Genomic DNA, 19,697 nt, shown 5'->3' with positions numbered 1-19,697 from the left:
AAAAACAAAAATAGACCTGTGCAATAGACATTCAAGCTGTTTTAAATAACATTTGGAAAATTAACAAACTAAACATAAGTCAAAAAAGGACAGAATACATACTACGTTATGAATAGGTGTAAAAAAAAGACCTATTCTTTCTTTTAACTTTGTTAATTTTAAAAAAAAAAAAAAAAAAAAAAAATCCAAAACAAAATATGTAATTTAAGGAGATCTTACTACACTTGGAATGGAAAAAATGTGCCCAGATGACTTACTTCCGGGTTCCTCTGTCGCTTTGTTTTGATTGGGCGGACCTTACACAAGATGTCAGAAACTCGCTCTGTTCTGCTTTAATCATCTTTTTAGAACATTGTTGCTTCGTTTGGAATAGTTTCTTTATTATCAACATGTCCTCGCTGGATTTCACGCTGAATATTTTCCTTTTCGTGGTGTAAAGAAGTGATTTTGGACGTGATTTGACACCTGTTGCTTCGACGTACAGGTGCTGGCTACTACAGCAACTCGGAAGGACCAAACACCGAAACTCCGCGGATATTTATTTTTTTAACGCATTGTTTGGGGGTTTTGAGACCATGAAAGTGACGGTAAACTTCGGAAATACTGCTGTGGTCGTCCCTTGTAAAGCTGGCTGGACTGTCAAAGATTTAGCGGAACAAGCAACGCGAAGATATCGAAGAATTTTGGAACAACAGCAGGTGAAACGGAGACGCCTATTGAATTAGCTAGCAATGCCATTCATTCTTGACATTTTATTTTAGTGCTAGCTTTGTTGTCTAATCAGTAAAACACGTGGCGATGATATATGTAACACTAAATGCTGAAATAATAGACCTTCAAAAAGCTTTTAAAGATAAGCTAAAACTGACAAGTTGGTTAGCATTTCTACAGTTTATAAATAGTGTGTATAATAGTATGCTCATTTCACATCTATCAAATTTAGGCCAAGATAGGTAGCTAAATTCAATTGGAAACTTTGTATAGCATGGACGCATATTTTATAATACAATCTGAGAAGCTTGGAAAAATCAATGCTGTTTTATTACAAGTGGCTTATTAAAAATACACCTTTAAAATACACCTACACCAGACATGGGCAAACTACGGCCCGGGGCCACAGACGGCCCTTTGGGCTTATTAACCTGGCCCGCAGAACGTGACCAAATTATATCAAAGTAGGTAAGGGTAAATCTTGTTGTTCTGCTGTGTTTAACTGAAATTTAATTCATTAATTATTAATTTAATGAATGCATTTGGAAAACAATTTGTACAATGAGCCTTGCATAGTCATGCTTTGCTACATTTTACAGGCCAAATCTCTAATGTAATATATACATATATATATCCTGGCCTGGTATCAGTATATCAGTATCAGTATACTATAATTTGTGTAAATGTATTCTACTGCAGTTACTTGTATTTAAAATAAATGTATATAAATGCAATTATAAGTAGTATACCACCTCTACTACTAGTAATACTACTACTAATAGGATTTTACCTTGATGGTTTGGAGGATACCAAATGATACTAAAATTCCAAACTTGGTATTGAGTACCAAGTCTATTCCTTAGTATCAAAATCATGATAATAATATAAAACACAACAGAATATGATTCTCAACATTAAATAGTATAACTTTCTTTTTTGTCCTGTTAAAGCTGTCTGATTTTGATGTTAAGAAATATATTATCTGTGTACTCCCTCAGTGACAGTACCTGTTGCCTAAATTTGCTATAATTTACCTTAAAAAATATATGTTTAATTGATATTTTGTGTGACTTCAAATTGCACAGGTAGGTTCTATCAACTGACTTAGTAGCTATATTCTGTCAGATAAAATAAAAACAAATTCATCTATGAATAGAAATGCTATATTTCACATTCTTTCTGATAGTATGCTAAAAAAAGTATGTTATTGTTTTGAAAAGTTTATACATTTGTGAAGCGAATATTGTAAATCTAAAGCATTTAATCAAAGAGGAAGTTCAACATGCCACAATTTCCTCCTTTTTGAACTGACTGCAGCTTTCATATGGGGCTTGGCAATTAGCCAAATTCATTTCATTATTTTGTGAACTGGAAAATCTCATTTTAATTTAAACTATTAAAATAAGATTACTTAACTATACAAATTTAATTAAAGACAGTTTACTATTTCTTAAATGATAGGATATGATGAGAATGAAAATATGAACAGCTTCCTCTGTTTGAAACACAAGCAGTCACTAGTCTGATTTAAATTCAAATCAGTTCAAATCGTAATCGTTCTTTGTGTTAAAAAAAATGAGATTTTATTTTTTGGCCATATCACACAGCCCTGCTTTCATATCAAAATTTTATATTTGTTTTGCTAGAGGTTGTGGGTTAGATTTCTGATAGATCTATGAGTGGATTGTGCATGTCCTCTTTGTATTACTGTAGCAGAGTGGTTATCCTCAGTGTTTTCTAATTTCCCTGTTCCTTTCTCTCCCACATTAATCATTTTGTCGTGTTGACCTTTTAATAATCAACTCCTCTTCTCTCTCTGCTCCTGTTTGCTCACTGTCCCGTGGTGATAGGTGCCACTGCTCTCCCTCGGTGGCCATTTTGGATCAAGGCTGTCTATCCTGTACAATAGCTTTCGCCTCCAATCCGCTGGTATCTCTGTGGGCAGGTGGGGGAGCTTAGCTGCTTGACGTTGCTGCGTCTTTTGGGACATTTGGAGCGGACAGCGGCCATTGTCGCATTGAGTGATGGGGGGATTGGAGTCGGTGACAGGAGAGGAGCTTATCGGGCGACAAAGAGCCCGCCTACGAGTGCACATCACTGGGCAGAGAGGGCTGGGGAAAGTTGAAGAGTGGAGAGGAGAGGGACATAGGAGCTGGGTGATGGCTAAATGAAGACTGCTACGTACATGGTTTGAGGCGCTGTTGTCACAATACTAACATTTCCACAATGCTAATAAAAACACTTTATTTTGACAATGGAATGTGATTTTCAGCATTAAATGGTAGTACTTTCTTTTACAGTTGAAAGTTTACATACACTATGTAAAAAGACATGTTTTTTTTTTCTCACTTTCTGACATGAAATCTAACATCACACACAGTAAATTAGAATTACCAATATTATTTCTATTTGCTAAATGCCAGAATAATGAGAGGGGGATTTGTCAAAGAAAATGTTTCATTATTACCTTCAAATTCAAAAGTTTACATACATTAAGATTATTATGCATTTAAACTACGGTATTTGGGAAAATCCAGATGATGTCATGTCTTTGTAAGATTCTGATACATTTATTGACAACATTTGAGTTCATTAGAGACACACCTGTGTATGTATTTAAAGGCATACCTGAACACACTACTTTGTGTAACATCATGGGAAAGTCAAAAGAAATCATCCAAGATATCAGGAAGAGGACTGTGGACTTGCATAAGTCAGGTTCATCCTTGGGTGCCTGAAGGTGCCAGGTTCATCTCAAACTATTATATGCAATTATGAACACCATGGGAATGTCCAACCATCACACCACTCAAGAAGGAGACAGGTTCTGTGTCCCAGAGATGAACATGCTTTGGAACAAAAGTAAAAGACCTGTGAAAATGCTGGCTGAAGCTGGTAAGAGTGTGTCATTATCCACAGTGAAACGAGTACTGTACCGACTTGGGCTGAAAGACCACTCTGCAGGAAGAAGCCATTACTCCAAAAGAAACATAATTCATTTTTAGAGACATGTGGAAGGTGGAAACTTGCAAGCCTGAGAACACCACCCCAACTGTGAAATATGGTGGTGGCAGCATCATGTCATGGGGTTGTGTTGCTGCATGAGGGACTGATGCACTTCACAAAATAGATGGCATCAAGAGGAAATTATATTATGTGTAAATACTGAAGCAACATCTCAATATATCAGTCAGGAAGTTAAGCTTGGGCGCAAATGGGTCTTTCACAATGACCCGAAGCATACTATCAAACTAGTTACAAAGTGGCTTAAGGATCACAAAGTCAGTGTTTTGGAGTGGCCCTCACAAAGCTCTGATCTCCCCCCTGATCTCCTATTAAAGATTTATGGGAAGACCTGAAAAGCCATGTGCTAGCAAGGCGGCCTACGTACTTGGCTCAGTTACACCATGTCTGTCAGGAGGAATGGGCCAAAAGCTTGTGGAAGGATATCAAAAACATTTAACTTAAGTCATACAATTTAAAGGCAATGGCACCAAATACTACTGAAATGTATGTAAACTTTTTACTTTGCAGAAAGTAATGAAAATTGTCTTAAAAAATCCTCTCATTATTCTGGCATTTTGCAAATAAAAATTATTTTGTTCATCTTAATTGACCTAAAACGAGAAAAGTTTAGTGTGATGTGTCATGTCAGACAGTGAGAAAGTGTATGTTCCTTTTTCTATTGTGTATTAAATTGTATATTACCATGTAGCCATATCTGTGTAATACTCGATACTGATTCCAATACCACGATGACAATAGAAAACACTATTTAGACAATAGAATGTGATTTTCCACAGTAGATGGTGTGCCTTTATATCTGTGTAATTCCTCAGTGATCCAGGTAGGTTCCATAGTGGTCCATGTGTGTATACTAGTCTATATGATCTTATAATTGTTCTGATACAGCTCAAGATAATTCTAAAGATATTCAGGAAGGTTAATTTCTGTCTTGTGAATGGGACCGTTTAGTATCAATACCTGCTCAAATGAGGATCCAGTTTAAAACAGTAGTTTTAGCGTGGATTTGCAACTGATTTTCAATACTGTTGACAACCATAGACTGAAGTATGAACTGTTCAAGTAATACAAGAAACCCATGCATTTCAGAACATGCATGTAGTAGGGCTGTAATCTTTTTGTCATTTAGTCAATTAATCAGTACATGGAATCTTATTGTTTTTTTAAATCACATTTTTATAGTTGACAAATATTAGGATTTTAAATATATCTATGAATAAGACTAAAGATGAAAGCATGGAGTGAGTTAGCTGGAGTTTCAGGAGTGACAGTTGAATCTGCCTTTTCACTAATGCAGATGCTATTTGTTATCTGTTATTGTTTCTTTTTTGTGCAAGATCTTGATAATTTTCAGGCTTTTGCCACACCACACCCCCTCTTAGTTTGTTAATCGATGAATGGAGCTTTAGTTTCCTTTTCTCTTTCTTGTATATAGTAGTGTTTGCTCAAGAACTTTATCATTTTGAGAGCTTTTGCCACGCCACGCCTCCTTTAATCAATGCACAGAGATTTGTCAACCAAAAATTTTAGTCTGCTACAGTTGACCAGTTTGTAGAGGTCTAAACATTGACCATGAAAAAACTCATATCAGTTGGTCTCTATTACTTACTTCATATTATTTCCTCCAAACATCAATCTTGGTAATGTACATTTGTAACCTTTCATACTGTGTTTTAAATTTGATGGCAATTGATCTTTATGCCCTAGTGAAGTGTCTTACCCAAGGACACAGCAGCAGTGGGAACTGGCTAGATCACATGTGTCAAACTCAAGGCCCGCGAGCCAAATGTGGCCCTCCACATCATTTTATGTGGCCCTCGACAGGGTAAATTAAAGGGTATGATGGTCTTAAAAAGTCATTATACCAGGAGATATGCAGTTACACAGCCATATTTTTACATCTAGGCAAATGCATATGCAATATTTGTAACTTGAATAAGTAATAAATACAGAAACAATGAATAAACAAGTTAAAAAAGTAGTTAGATTTATTTTACATCTGGCCCTTTGAGAGCAGCCATTTTGCTGATGTGCCCCTCGCTGAAAATATGTTTGACACCCCTGGGCTAGATGGTGATTCAACCCTCTGCTGATTGTAACACTTGTAACACTTGGAGTGAAGCTGTTTGGAAGGCCTGAAACAGCATTGTAGCATCCAGTTTGGTTTTGGTTCTCTGTCCTTCCTGGCAATACTGTGACTATACACTCACCTAAAGGATTATTAGGAACACCTGTTCAATTTCTTCTTAATGCAAGTATCTAATCAACCAATCACATGGCAGTTGCTTCAATGCATTTAGGGGTGTGGTCCTGGTCAAGACAATCTCCTGAACTCCAAACTGAATGTCAGAAAGGGAAAGAAAGGTGATTTAAGCAATTTTGAGCGTGGCATGGTTGTTGGTGCCAGACGGGCCGGTCTGAGTATTTCACAATCTGCGCAGTTACTGGGATTTTCATGCACAACCATTTCTAGGGTTTACAAAGAATGGTGTGAAAAGGGAAAAACATCCAGTATGCGGCAGTCCTGTGGGCGAAAATGCCTTGTTGATGCTAGAGATCAGAGGAGAATGGGCCAAGTGATTGAAGCTGATAGAAGAGCAACGTTGACTGAAATAACCACTCGTTACAACCGAGGAATGCAGCAAAGCATTTGTGAAGCCACAACATGCACAACCTTGAGGTGGATGGGCTACAACAGCAGAAGACCCCACCGAGTACCACTCATCTCCACTACAAATAGGAAAAAGAGGCTACAATTTGCACGAGCTCACCAAAATTGGACAGTTGAAGACTGGAAAAATGTTGCCTGGTCTGATGAGTCTCGATTTCTGTTGAGACATTCAAATGGTAGAGTCAGAATATGGCGTAAACAGAATGAGAACATGGATCCATCATGCCTTGTTACCACTGTGCAGGCTGGTGGTGGTGTAATGGGGTGGGGGATGTTTTCTTGGCACACTTTAGGTCCCTTAGTGCCAATTGGGCATCGTTTAAATGCCACGGTCTACCTGAACATTGTTTCTGACCATGTCCATTCCTTCATGACCACCATGTACCCATCCTCTGATGGCTACTTCCAGCAGGATAATGCACCATGTCATAAAGCTTGAATCATTTCAAATTGGTTTCTTGAACATGACAATAAGTTCACTGTACTACAATGGCCCCCACAGTCACCAGATCTCAACCCGATAGAGCATCTTTGGGATGTGGTGGAACGGGAGCTTCGTGCCCTGGATGTGCATCCCACAACTCTCCATCAACTGCAAGATGCTATCCTATCAATATGGGCCAACATTTCTAAAGAATGCTTTCAGCACCTTGTTGAATCAATGCCACGTAGAATTAAGGCAGTTCTGAAGGCGAAAGGGGGGGTCAAACACCGTATTAGTATGGTGTTCCTAATAATCCTACAGGTGAGTGTACATTCATCTATAAGGCTGTCACAGTCCCTGCAGCTGAAGCAAAGTGCTGAGGTAGCGTCTAGTGGCACAGACTAATTAGAACGCTCAATGAAAGGAAATCACTAGCAGAGCATTTTAATCAGAAGAATTCAATTGTGGGAAATGAGTGAGCAGGACAATGATGTGGACGTTGGCTGCGGTGGATATTTTTAGATCTGTCAGATGGACAAAATAATGGATAAAAATAGGGATGTGCTATTGTTATGATCAAATCCAAACTGCAATTTGAATGGACACAATTAGCAAATCACAAAGGCTGAAATTTTTGAAGTACCATCATTTCCTCCAAACAAAACCTCCTGTCTTATTGTGCATAAAAACTGCTAGGCCTTTAGTTTAGATCTGTACAAAAATATATAAAATTCTATTAATTTCAGATTTCAGTCTTTGTAAATTTTTCTGGATGTGTTTAAAATAAATGTTTGTTTAAAAAGACAAAATTCAACAGAAAATCATGATCGATCAGTATGATAAAATATGTTTACTTCGACAATAATTAAGCAAAGATAATTAATTAAAACTAAGCTAAAATGAGATGCTATAAAAAGTTTATATATTACATTTTTGGCTCATTGATTTGGCAACAGAAGTGCACACTAAAGCAAAGTTTGTATTAAGTTACAGGGCTTTTGCCAACTCTACTGAAGGATTGGTCACAAGTGAATCACAATTTGAATGGCTGCAATTAGCAAAGCACAAATTCTGCAGTAATTTAGGTAATGCAACGTCATCTTTGAGAGCTAAATGTCCCTGTGTCTTCATGGGGTCTTATTCTGTGTAAAAGCTGCTAAGCGTGTAGTTTGCACCTCTACAAACATGTTCTGAAATGTCTAAAACTCAGATACAAATCGATACTGAAACTAGTATTGAAACAATTTTTTGGAGGGATCGATACTAAAAAAGTCCCATTCACAGGACAGAAATGGAATTCAGGTTACAAAAGTCAGAATTCAGGACCTTTCCTGAATAGCTTTAGAATGATCACCACATACACGCCCATGGACCACTATGGAACCTACTTGCACCACTGAGGGATTACACAGGTATAAGGCCTCATGGGAATATAAAAGAAAACACTTTTAATGTTGAAAATCACATTGTATTGCATAAATAAAGAGTTTTTATTATTGTGGTATCGCAATCTGTAATGAGTCTACTCTTTAGCATCAAAATCAAGTTTTATTTTAGTATTCATTTAGTATTGTGACAACACTACTGTGACCTGAGTGTTAATCATTAAAAAAACAACAACACAATGACAAACAGAAATTGCTATTAGACAACATTGTTCAGTCATGGCTTGTATCTTGTCACTATAACAGTACTAGAAGTAGCTGTATAGTAATTTGTCTTGAATATGACCCAGATTAATATCGTTAAGTTATCGTCAGCAGTTTATCATGGCAAACCAGTTTTTGTACCAACCACCATTGCAATGTGTCTTTATTTAAAGTGGCAAAGCTAACAGTCTGAGGCACTTTCACATTGGCATATGTCCAATAGGAAATTACATGTGAAAGTGTTGCTAAGCAGATGGAATATTTCTGGAACTGGTTGCTAATACTTTTTTTTTTTTTTTAAAGGTGCACTATCTAACTTTTGTGTCACCTGCTTGCCTCCATGGAGATGGTATTGTTTGGGAATGTTGGTATGAATGAATAGTATGGCATTAAGTGTATCTATCTTTCATCTATTCAATTGCAAGTTTCTTTTGCTCAAATATACCTTGCGCATATATATTCTTACTGTGAGTTGCCGCTCCAAAGATCTGACCTGTAACTTGGTCTTTTAGCGCCACCTCCTTGTCCTCATGGAGACAGATAATGCCATATTGTGGAATTTTCCTATTGATAATACCAGAACTATCACGACTTAAGCAGGACTGAACCAAGACGACCAGAACCGGGTATTGAACTGGGGACCGAACTGGGGACCGAAACGGCACTAAACTCTGTCTATCCTGGGGACTGAACCGGGGACTGAACCGGGGACTGAACCGGGGACTATTACACCCATCAAAACAATGGTACAACCCTGTCTTACAAATGCAGCTGAGCCGGTCTGACCTTGTGACTAGACATGAGCTGAAGCTGAACAATAACCTCTCCCATGACTGGTTTGATTTGAATGAGTGAATAGTTTAGTTTTCCTGCAACTACAATCCCTCCTCTGTACCACATATCCACTCTTCCTCCTCTGTACCACATATCCACTCTTCCTCCTCTGTACCACATATCCACTCTCTCTCCTCTGTACCACATATCCACTCTCCCACCATATATTCACTGTTCCTCCTCTGTACCATATATTCACTGTCCAGTTACATTTTTATAAGTTTCCTTTTGGTTTTTAGCAGGGAGATGACATGATTCAGACCCACCATCTTGAATACAGTGATGGAGGTATTTTGGACATGGATGACCCTTTGGCAGATTTGGTGGAGGACAGAGAGAAGGTAAGAAAATGTACCTTTATTTTGCTGATGTGATGTTTGCTTTGTCAACAAGCTGCAATGTCATGCATTTTAGAGAGATGACAGTTAGCATCGTGGCTATTACCAATTCAAAATATAATGGTCAAAAGTCCTCAAAAAAGCTGTGCAAAGTACAAAAATACAATTCTATTTAAGAATGTATTTATAGTTTTTTTATCCTAAAGGATAGACTCAATACTGATTCCAATACCACCATAATAAAAAACACTATTTAGGCAATAAAATTCAACATTAAATGGTAGTACTTTGTTTTCTATTCCCATGTGGCCTTATGTCTGTGTAGTCCCTCAGTGGTTCAGGTAGGTCCCATAGTGGTCCTTTCCTGAAAGCTATTCAACAAAGGTTCATTTCTGTCCGGTGAATGTGACTTTTAAGTATTGATACCTGCTCAAATAAGAATCTAGTTTCAGTACTAGTTTTGGTATTGATTAGTATCTGATTTTCGACAATCCTACTTCTACTTTTTTATAGGGAAATTTTGAAGTAACATTTGTACAGATTTTCTTTTTCTGGTTCTGCTCTCTTGGACTTATAAACCAATGAACTCACCTCACAGTTACTCTATTGACTTCTTAAATCCAGTATTTCCTGTTTTTTCTGCTCTGACAGCTCTCGACACCTGACGGACAGAATTCCTTCTCAGTGGAGTAACAAAATAAGCCTTGGTTTTCCCTGGCATGTTGTTTTTCTGAGCTGGTTTGAGACGGCATAAATTGCACCATCGCGTTTGTCAGTCTTACTTGCATGTCAAGGTTGGAAAAATGGAAAAGGAATTGTTTTTTGTAGTAATTTTTTTGAGTTTAAAGCTAAAAGACATTGAATAAACAAACTAAGAGTGACGCTAAGAAGATTTAGCTTGTCAGATAATATAAAAACTTAACGGTACACTGTAACTTTTCTGGTAGAGGGTCTGCCACTTGTTTGTCTAAATGGAGATATTTTCTACACTACAGTATGGCATTAAAGTTATATCTTCATAAAGACAAGTAGGTAATGCCACCAGGCCAAGTTACAGATTAGATCTGTGGGGAGGGGAAACCGCTCACACTAAGAATGCATGTTTTTCAGTGTATTTCTTGAGCAATGAAAATGAATGCCCTACTGTGGAACATTCCAGGCAAAGCAACATTTCATCTTGGAGACAAGCAGGTGGAGGACTCTCACCAGAAAAGTTACATAGTACACCTTTAAAGTGGCTTGGTCCAAAAAGGTGCAACTGTTTACATATAAAACTAGAAAACAAATTTGCAACCAATTTTCTACTGCCGATTTGGCTTTGTTGGCAGCATTGGGGAAAATATTTGGAAAAATGGGACATTGTTGAATAATGAATGAAGTTTTTGTATTTAGACAGAAGATAATCTTGTCTATTGGGAAACCACTTCATAATCTTAAGATCTGAAAGAAAACTATGAATTTTAATTTAGTATTTGATGTTTTTGTTTTTGCGGGGAAAAAAAGTGCCTCCCCATTGCCTTTTGTAACACCCAAAGATAGATGCTAAACTTGTACCATATTGATACTATTGGGGATTCGCATAGTATTCATTATAGTGCATTTCAATACCAAGGTGAAAACGGTAAGACATCCAAGCTTATTAAAGGGCCTGTTTTTCCCCATGTATTTGAGCAAAATGTGTCTTGCTCCAGTACTGATATACTGTATAAGCATATCTTGAGGTCAAAATAAGTCGACTGTGTTTACTCCTACAATGATTTGTCCAGTTGACAGATTTAAACTTTGTCTTTTGCTATGGATCAGATCTGCATGACAGGGATTACACAGACATCCGCTGTGTACTGTCTAATTATGAAGCCTTTTATTGTCCAATAATCAGGCAGTGCACTGTTAGCATACTAGTAGGTTGTTCGCTTTCCTGTGATGACAAACTCTGCTCTGGTCTCTGAAAGTTTCTTTTTTCTTCCCCTTTATCTGTGGCCGGGTCACTGAGGCAGTAGCCTGAGCAGGGAGGCCCAGACTGCCCTCTATACACACAATTCCTCTAGCTCTTCTAGAGTGATCTGGGTCTTCCTCGTGCTCTCTTCAGAACAGATGCCCAAGCTCCCCTTGATGTGGAGGAGCAGTGGCTGAACTCTGAGCTCATCCCGTGTGACTGAGCTCCTCACCTTATCTCTAAGGAAGCACCCTGCCACTCTGCGGAAGAAACTAATTTTGACTGCTTGTATCCGCGATCTTGTCCTTACCCAAAGCTCATGACCATAGGTGAAGGTAGGAACATGGATTGACCAGTAAATTGAGAGCTTTGCCTTTTGACTCAGGTCCTTTTTTTACCATAACAGTCCAATACAGCAACCACATCACTGCAGACGCTGCACCGATCCACCTGTCAATCTCGGTCGAATTCTCCTCTCCAGTACCCTGGAATAGACCTTACCACTTCTTAAACAGATGGACCTTCCCAGGACTACAGATGGAAATTAGCTATGACCTACAATCTGGTACAAACATATCTGCCACTGTGCTTAATGTAATTGTACACTGTTCTAATAAACCAATAAATGAAATGAAAAATGGACCACCACCCTGAGATCCTCAAAGTATGCGTCCCACCATCTGACAACTTCTCCAGTTGAGGTAAGCAGCTCTCCGCCCGCACTGTAAACGGTGTTGGTGAAGCACTGCTTCCCTCTCTTGAAGTGTCGGATGGTTTGCCAGAATTTATTAGAGACTGACCAATAGTCCTCCTCCATGGCCTTCCTGAACTCCTCCTAACCCCAAGTTTTTGCCTATGTGACTGTATGAGCTACGGCACACTTAGGCTGTCGGTACCTGTCAGCTGCCTCAGGATTCCCACCAGCCAACAAAGCTTGATAGGACTCATTCCTTCCTTCTTTCTTCAGCCTGACAGCATCCCTTACCTCTGGTGTCCACCACCGGGTTCGGAGATTGCCACCACGACAGACACCAGACCTTACAACCACAGCTATGAGCAACCGCATTGACAGTGGAGGTGGTCCACTCATACTCAATGCCTCCAACCTCCCCCAGGATGTGGGAGAAGCTCTCCTAGAGGTGTGAGTTCAAGACCCTACTGACAGAGGGCTGATCACAGACTCTCACAATACGCTTGGATCTGCCAGATATGTCAGACTTTCTCTTCTCCCAGTGGATCCAACTCACCAGCAGGTGGTGATCAGTTGACAGCTCTGCCCATCTCTTCACGCAGTGTCCAAGACACACGGCCAAAAGTCAGATTACACAACAAAGTTGATCATCGACCCCAGACCTAGGGTGTCTTGGTGCACTGATGGACCCTTGGGATGGGATGATATTAAATTTTAGACTCACGATTATTGTGGCCAAAATAATCGCGATTAACGATATTATCACGATAATTATTAACCTGTTAACGTTCCGACGGCCCGGGCCTACTTTACAAATTTACAGCAATGTACATACACTTCTGTGTCACCCACACAAACAATCTGCACATCAAATGAAAGCTGTCGCGCTTGTCTTTCTGGATATGCAAACCATTTTCACCTGCAATCACCACAGTGCTGACAGGAAAGCCGTTTTTACAGAAAAGTCACAAAGTGAATTTGGACTTCATTTACCTTTGAGCACTCTGGTCTGTCAAACATCAACATATTCACACAAAGTTGGTCTCATTTGTTCCGTAAATGTCCAGAGAATATAATCCAGTCAAGAAATTATGTCCACAAAATAAGATCCTCAATGTCCAATCTGCTGCAGGAAAGTACGAAATGAATGAAATCTGCTCCGTCACTTCTTTGCATTTCTTTTGTCGATTTCGGGCATAATAAACTTCTGACAGCGGCAACTTTGTTCGGTGCTAAACACACGTGTTAGCTTGTGATTGACACCAGTGTGTTGGCCAATAAGGTGGGGGCTGTGGGTTACTGGAGCCGCAGACGAATCAGTGCGAATCAGTGCTACAGATGACTGAAAGTTTACGCCCCACTCTTCCCCTTGTAGAATCAACCAATTACATTACACACATTTAGTGACGTTTTCCCCTTACACCTAATGAGCAGCGGAACAGGATGATGTATCACATGCCATGGTTTTCCGTAAACAGACGTACCCGGAAGAAAAGTGTACTCCTCAGTGCCATGTTGTCGAAATGGACCAGTCCTTGTCGCGCCGGAAGTGACGCAAGTGCCCGTCGATGAACACTTAGAATGATGCAATTAAGGTACTTTGGTGAATTGGGAAAAGGCCGAAGACGAGTGGATGCAGAAATGTGTGCATAATGGCGCATTTTATGCACTGTTGTTTTGCGTTTTAAACATGACGAAACAGACAAAACAAAGGGAGTACGTGATCGAGGACACTTGTGGATGTTTGTACTAGTTATACTAGAGGCATCTCGGACCCGGAGCGGTTCATGGCAAAGAGTGAAGATCCCACAGTGGACTCAGGAGTAAAGGACCTTATTTTTTGATGGATTGGATGCTGTTCTCGATCGGTAAGCGTGGTTTATTCTGCTATTGACTTAATTGTAGGTAAAATATACCGTGTATAATCGTTAGAATTGCTTCTGTGCACATAATGCACATTCGGACCATGCGCTCTGGCACATTTGTGTTCTGCTGTATGGATTAGACTTAATTTGTCTATTGTTTAAAATGTGTTGTTTTATTCTGCAGTTTGCATTATTGTAGGTAAAAATATAAGACCTGCACACATTAGCATCTCATCTGTGCGTATGGGTGAGGCTCTGGCATGTTCCTGTGGAGCGTTACAGCTCAGACTTTGTTTATTGTTGATATCTGGCAGAATATAGTTCAGACAGAGATAAGCACAGAAGCTAACAAGTGTCATTGCTATGACAGAGTGGGCAAACACCAGAACTAACATCTAAACGTTGTATTGGAACTGGAAACATGAGGCAGTGTGGTGCCGTAAAGGCAATTAGAATCGTGCACGATGATCACGATTATTAAAAAATGCCACGAACGATTAATTGCAGATTAATTTATCATGATTAACGATATTATCGTATAACGTCCCATCCCTAATGGACACTCTTGTGCTGCAACAAGGTGTTTGCTATAGACAAACTGTGACTAGCACACAAGTCCATTAACAAAACACCACTCGGATTCAGATCAGGGAGGCCATTCTTCTCCACCAGTCTGTAGGCCAAGAGTGAGAGATCTGTTCCCGACCTGAAGGTGGAGGAACGCGACCCTCTTGTTTACCAGGGTAAACGCCAACACGTGGCAGCTGAGCTGTGGGGCAATAAGCCAGCCCACACCAGCTCGCTGCGTCTCCCCATGGGCAACGCCAGAGAAATGGCGGGTCCAACCCCAAGCTGTGCATGGAGGTGACTGTATCTAGCCGGTTCCTCGCAATCTCCAGCACAAGCTCCATACCCCCCCCCCCCCCAGCGAGGTGGTTGCCAGATGCTGTGTCGGTAGACTGGGTCGTCGAGACACCCGTTCCCGACTGCTGCCCAGTCCTCTTTGCACCTGACCCCTATGGACCCCTCTATGTCCCCGTGGGCAAAGGCCTGAACACCAGGCGCTCGCATTTGAGCCCCAACCCCAAGCCTGGCTCTATGGTGGGGCCCCAGCTGCGCCATACTGGGCAACGTCATGTTCCTTTGTCCTGTGTTATTTATAGAAATACTGGGAACAGCTCTTAGTCTGACCTGTCACCTAGGACCTGTTTGCCATGGGAGACCCTACCAGGGGCTTAATTCCCCAGGAAACATAGTTCCTAGGGTCATTCAGGTACGCAAACTCCCCCACCATGATGAGGTGGCAGCTCAAGGGGGAGTCTCTGAAAGTTGTACTTTTAAATTTACTGTGAATAATTAAAGATCTTCTGAATGCATAATGTAAGTGCGGTGAACTACAAACTGTTTAAATTGAACTATTCTGTAAAATTTACTTTTCAGAACTTTTAACCATTGTATAGTTGTTTCTCCTCACCAATTACTCATGTGAAGTTGTATTTGGAGTGATTCGTGCATGTTTGATCAGTCTTTAATTGCTTAATTTCAAGATACCATATTGCTGATCAACCCCTGTTACACCGCCAACGGTGCACGGCCACTTCAAAATATGTACTTACATTGCTCTCCACTTTTATTTTCTATTTTCTATCGATAATTCACATTGAATTCGGCAGTGTCGCATAGTCATTTTGGAAGAAATGGAAAAAAAATCTGCTGCTTACTAGCAGCTGATTTTTTTATAATATAGAAGTCACAGGACTTGTTTCTTTTGTTAAGCTGTTTTAGATGAATATTATGATTTAAAATGAGCTAATAACTTCATGATCCACAGGTGTCATAGATTAGGTCTGATTTAATACTGTAAAAATCAGGTACAGTGCTTTTTAAAAATATTTAAGTCAAGTATTTGGACAAATAAGTGACATTACATTCAGTTATTTGCGACTAAAGTGTGTGACTTATTTTTACAGTGTCTGGCTCTTGTACTTGTATTACCAGATGCTATCTTTAGAGGCTATTCTTTCCTGTTTTTTGTGTTTTTGTTCTGGCGCTGTTCCACCATCCATCACCAGAAGTGGTCCCATTGTGAGGGTCCTCCAAAGCGCGGCGGGGATCCAGTGTTAGCCGTGGATGCTAATGACAGATAATGGTTTGCTATTTGTACAGCTAGCGCTAGTCTAGACCCTCTTTATCAGGAACAACCCACTTGGCAGTTAGTCACTGTGCGCTACTTCCTACTCTCCAACAGCATTTAGGATTTACAACAATTAAATTAATGGCGCTGTACCTGATTTTTACCATCTTTAAAATAAAGTAGGTTTGTTTTTCACATGTTCAAGGTTCTATATTCTGCAACTTTGTAAACTGGGAGAATAGCAGGACCAAGACAAGGGACGTGGACCAGGGACGTGGACCAGGGACGTGGACCAGGGACGTGGACCAGGGACGTGGACCTACATCATCAATCACAATTGTATACATATTTATACTGTAACCATAGCTAAACTAGGGCTAAACTAGGGCTACACTAGGGCTACACTAGGGCTAAACTAGGGCTAAACTAGGGCTAAACCGGGACTCAACCAGAACTGAACCAGCCCCTCCCTCTCCTCACAGTAGTATAAATATTCATAACTTTAGCTGGTGTCCACAGGGGGCTAATGAACCATGTGCGAGTGTCTTGGTTTTCTGTACAAACACACCTGTAATCACCTCAAATCAACCGCCAGCAGAGACTCTACACCACATGCTAATGCTAACAAAAAAAGGCTACCTGTGGTGTGGACACACATTCATTCATATTCTTTGTTTTCAGAGCTTTTTTTTTTGTATTTTTTTTTTCTGTATTTTACACAGAATTTCTCACTACAAACTAATTATAAAGGAACTGTATATAGTCTGTACAACGGAGTATAAGGGTCACTTAAATAAAAAAAATTATGCAGCGCTTCAAGAATAAAGTCGTAGCATTTCGACATTAAAGTTGTAATTTTACGAGAATAAAGTTGAAGCCAGAAAAAGTCGTAATATTACGAGAATAAAGTCGTAATATTACGAGAATAAAGTCGTAATATTACGAGAATAAAGTCGTAATATTACGAGAATAAAGTCGTAATATTACGAGAATAAAGTCGTAATATTACGAGAATAAAGTCGTAATATTACGAGAAAAAAAGTCGTAATATTACGAGAATGAAGTTGTATTTTTATGAGAATATAGGCTGCTGTGCGTGAATGAGTGACCAGTGCGTTATGAAGAATTTGAAGCATTTTGTTCAGATATAGCAATTTCTTCTAAATCTGTCTGGTTCCTCTGACTAAACAAACTCAAATGCTTGCAGTGTCCCTTCAAAGTACTTATACTGATGATAGTGTGGTGATGGTGAGCTAAAAGACACAGTATTTCATCGTGCATAAACTCAGGTTGAAAGTTTATCTGAACAAAATGCTCCAAATTCTCCATAACGCACAACGCACTGGTCACTCATTCACTTTTTTTCTCGTAGCGCCCGCATAATTTTTTTTATTTGTGTGAAAGCTCAGAAATTCACTCACTGGCTGCACTAGCACTGATTCATGATGGCTGCAGGTGCTGGGGTTTAGGTAATGACTATTCAGATCAGAAAGAGGTATTTTACATTTAAACCAGCTGAATTTCAGCATTGAAACTGGCAACCCAAATGAGAGTCATGTGAGGCTCATCCTGCTTTCTGGTTGGATGGTCGTCTGGAACCAAAACACCAAATTATAACAAAGATGACTTGTCCATCATGTCCAGTGTTTTTGTCATTAAGAATAAATTAGCATTACAGTTGATTTGAGTAAAATATATATTAGATTTGAACATGTTTACCTCATCTGGAGACACAGAGAGGTCATGTTTATGGAATTTTAAATCAAAATCTTACATACAGTTCCTTTTAAAAATGATAATGATTACCTTGAAAAGAAGACTGAAATGGCTCAAACTTCTCTATCAATAACTTTTGATGTTTTCTTATAGATCTATCATCTGTAGTAATTAGAATAATGTACCATGCACCTCATATCTGAACTCTCCTCCTCTTCTCCACGCATCCAAATGAAAAACCTAATTTCACGGAAGATTTAATGAATGACGCAAATCACTTCTTCCATCTCTGGTTTCATAATTAACTCCTTTAATTATTGTCCACCTGCCTATAACCACTTCCAAGTCCTCCTATCCCTGCTCATCAGCTTTCCAAATGTCAAACTCATAATTTTTCACCTTTTCAGCAATCATGCCTTGAATTTTTTATTTTTATATTTTTTTTGTGCATCTGTCTAGGAAAAGTGCGCACTATAATTTGCAGAGTACGTCTTTGGTAACAGTTATCTCTCAAAGTGACACTTTTGAATAATCGTCTGTATTTAATTGGATGCAGTGAGATGCCATTTTGTATGCTTCAGTGTGCAAATGAAGTAAAGTGCTGTGGTCTCGAAGGAAATGCGTGACAAAGTTAAAGATATTAGTGCTTTTTTAAAGTTAAAGGTGCACTATGTAAATTTTCAGGTACTGTGTAACTTCAGTACCTCCATGGAGATAAGTTATAGGTTTGATCTGTGGAGAGGTGAGCGGGCTCACAGTAAGAAAGTAATTACAACACATGTAATTTAGTAATTGTAATACCATACTGATAAACATTCCAGGCAAAGCAATAACATCTCATTTTATGCCATATTGTGGAAAACCATAGCCAAAGGAACAACAGTTCCATGACGACGAGCAGGAGGAATGTTAGGTTTGTGGAAATACAAGCACGCTCAGCTTGTGCAGAAAAAACATAACGGAAAGAATGCTTTTATCTTTGTCTATTTTTTATTTTTTTTATTTTTTATTTTTTGGTAAAAAAGTTACGCATTGCAACTTTAAGCCTAAGGTTACACAACAAATTAAAGGTCCTGCAACTGATTGTATTCCCCATGTATTTGAGAAAAATGTGTCTTTCCCCAGTGCAGATACATTGTATAAGCTCTTGAGGTCAAAATACTATATTGTCTGATAATGTGGAATTGCATATTAGCATGCTGGTTGTTCTTGGCATTACCTTGACAGCACTACCCTCTGAAAGTTGTGAAAAGTGATTATAAACTCATCGCTGTGAATAATTATGTCAGAATGCACAAGGTAAGTGAGAAATAACTTTGGACCACAGCAAACCATTTAAAATGAACTAGAAATGTATTTAAAATAATCCCTTATATTTTCCTCGCACTTCTAGTGTATAGTAAATCCCCATACAATTTAACATTAGCGTATCCCTGTGTTAGCATATCTGTGTTCTTATTCCATGTTAGATATCATCTCCACTGAAAACCCACTGTAAAAGACTAACTCTTCAGAGGAAAAAAAATATAAAAATAAAATCTCTATTGAATGCTTCGTGATTACAGAAGGCACACACTGATTGGCCTTTGACGCGTTGACACTGTGCGCTTTGATTGGCGTCTCAATATGTGCTGCCTGTACCGGGGTTTTGAATGGGACTTGATGAGCAAAGAGAACAAGGTTCAAGTTACTGTGATTGGAAAA

General features: G+C 39.1%; 1 protein-coding gene across 1 annotated transcript in view; it reads left to right on the top strand.

Annotated features, from left to right (window-relative positions):
* Positions 1 to 279: 279 nt before the first annotated feature.
* The window catches only part of LOC117381323 (partitioning defective 3 homolog B-like), a 235,094-nt gene continuing 215,676 nt past the window's right edge, over positions 280 to 19,697 (top strand). Inside the window, exons 1-2 of the mRNA XM_033978278.2 lie at positions 280 to 698; positions 9,553 to 9,654. Of these exons, the coding sequence (XP_033834169.2) occupies positions 576 to 698; positions 9,553 to 9,654 (225 nt within the window). The 5' untranslated portion in view covers positions 280 to 575. The remainder of the gene's footprint in view (positions 699 to 9,552; positions 9,655 to 19,697) is intronic.

This window comes from Periophthalmus magnuspinnatus, chromosome 2, assembly GCF_009829125.3.
Source record: "Periophthalmus magnuspinnatus isolate fPerMag1 chromosome 2, fPerMag1.2.pri, whole genome shotgun sequence".
Taxonomy (NCBI): Eukaryota; Metazoa; Chordata; class Actinopteri; order Gobiiformes; family Gobiidae; genus Periophthalmus; species Periophthalmus magnuspinnatus.
The sequence above is the reverse complement of the archived record's forward strand: the minus strand, read 5'-3'. Positions and strand labels throughout refer to the sequence as shown.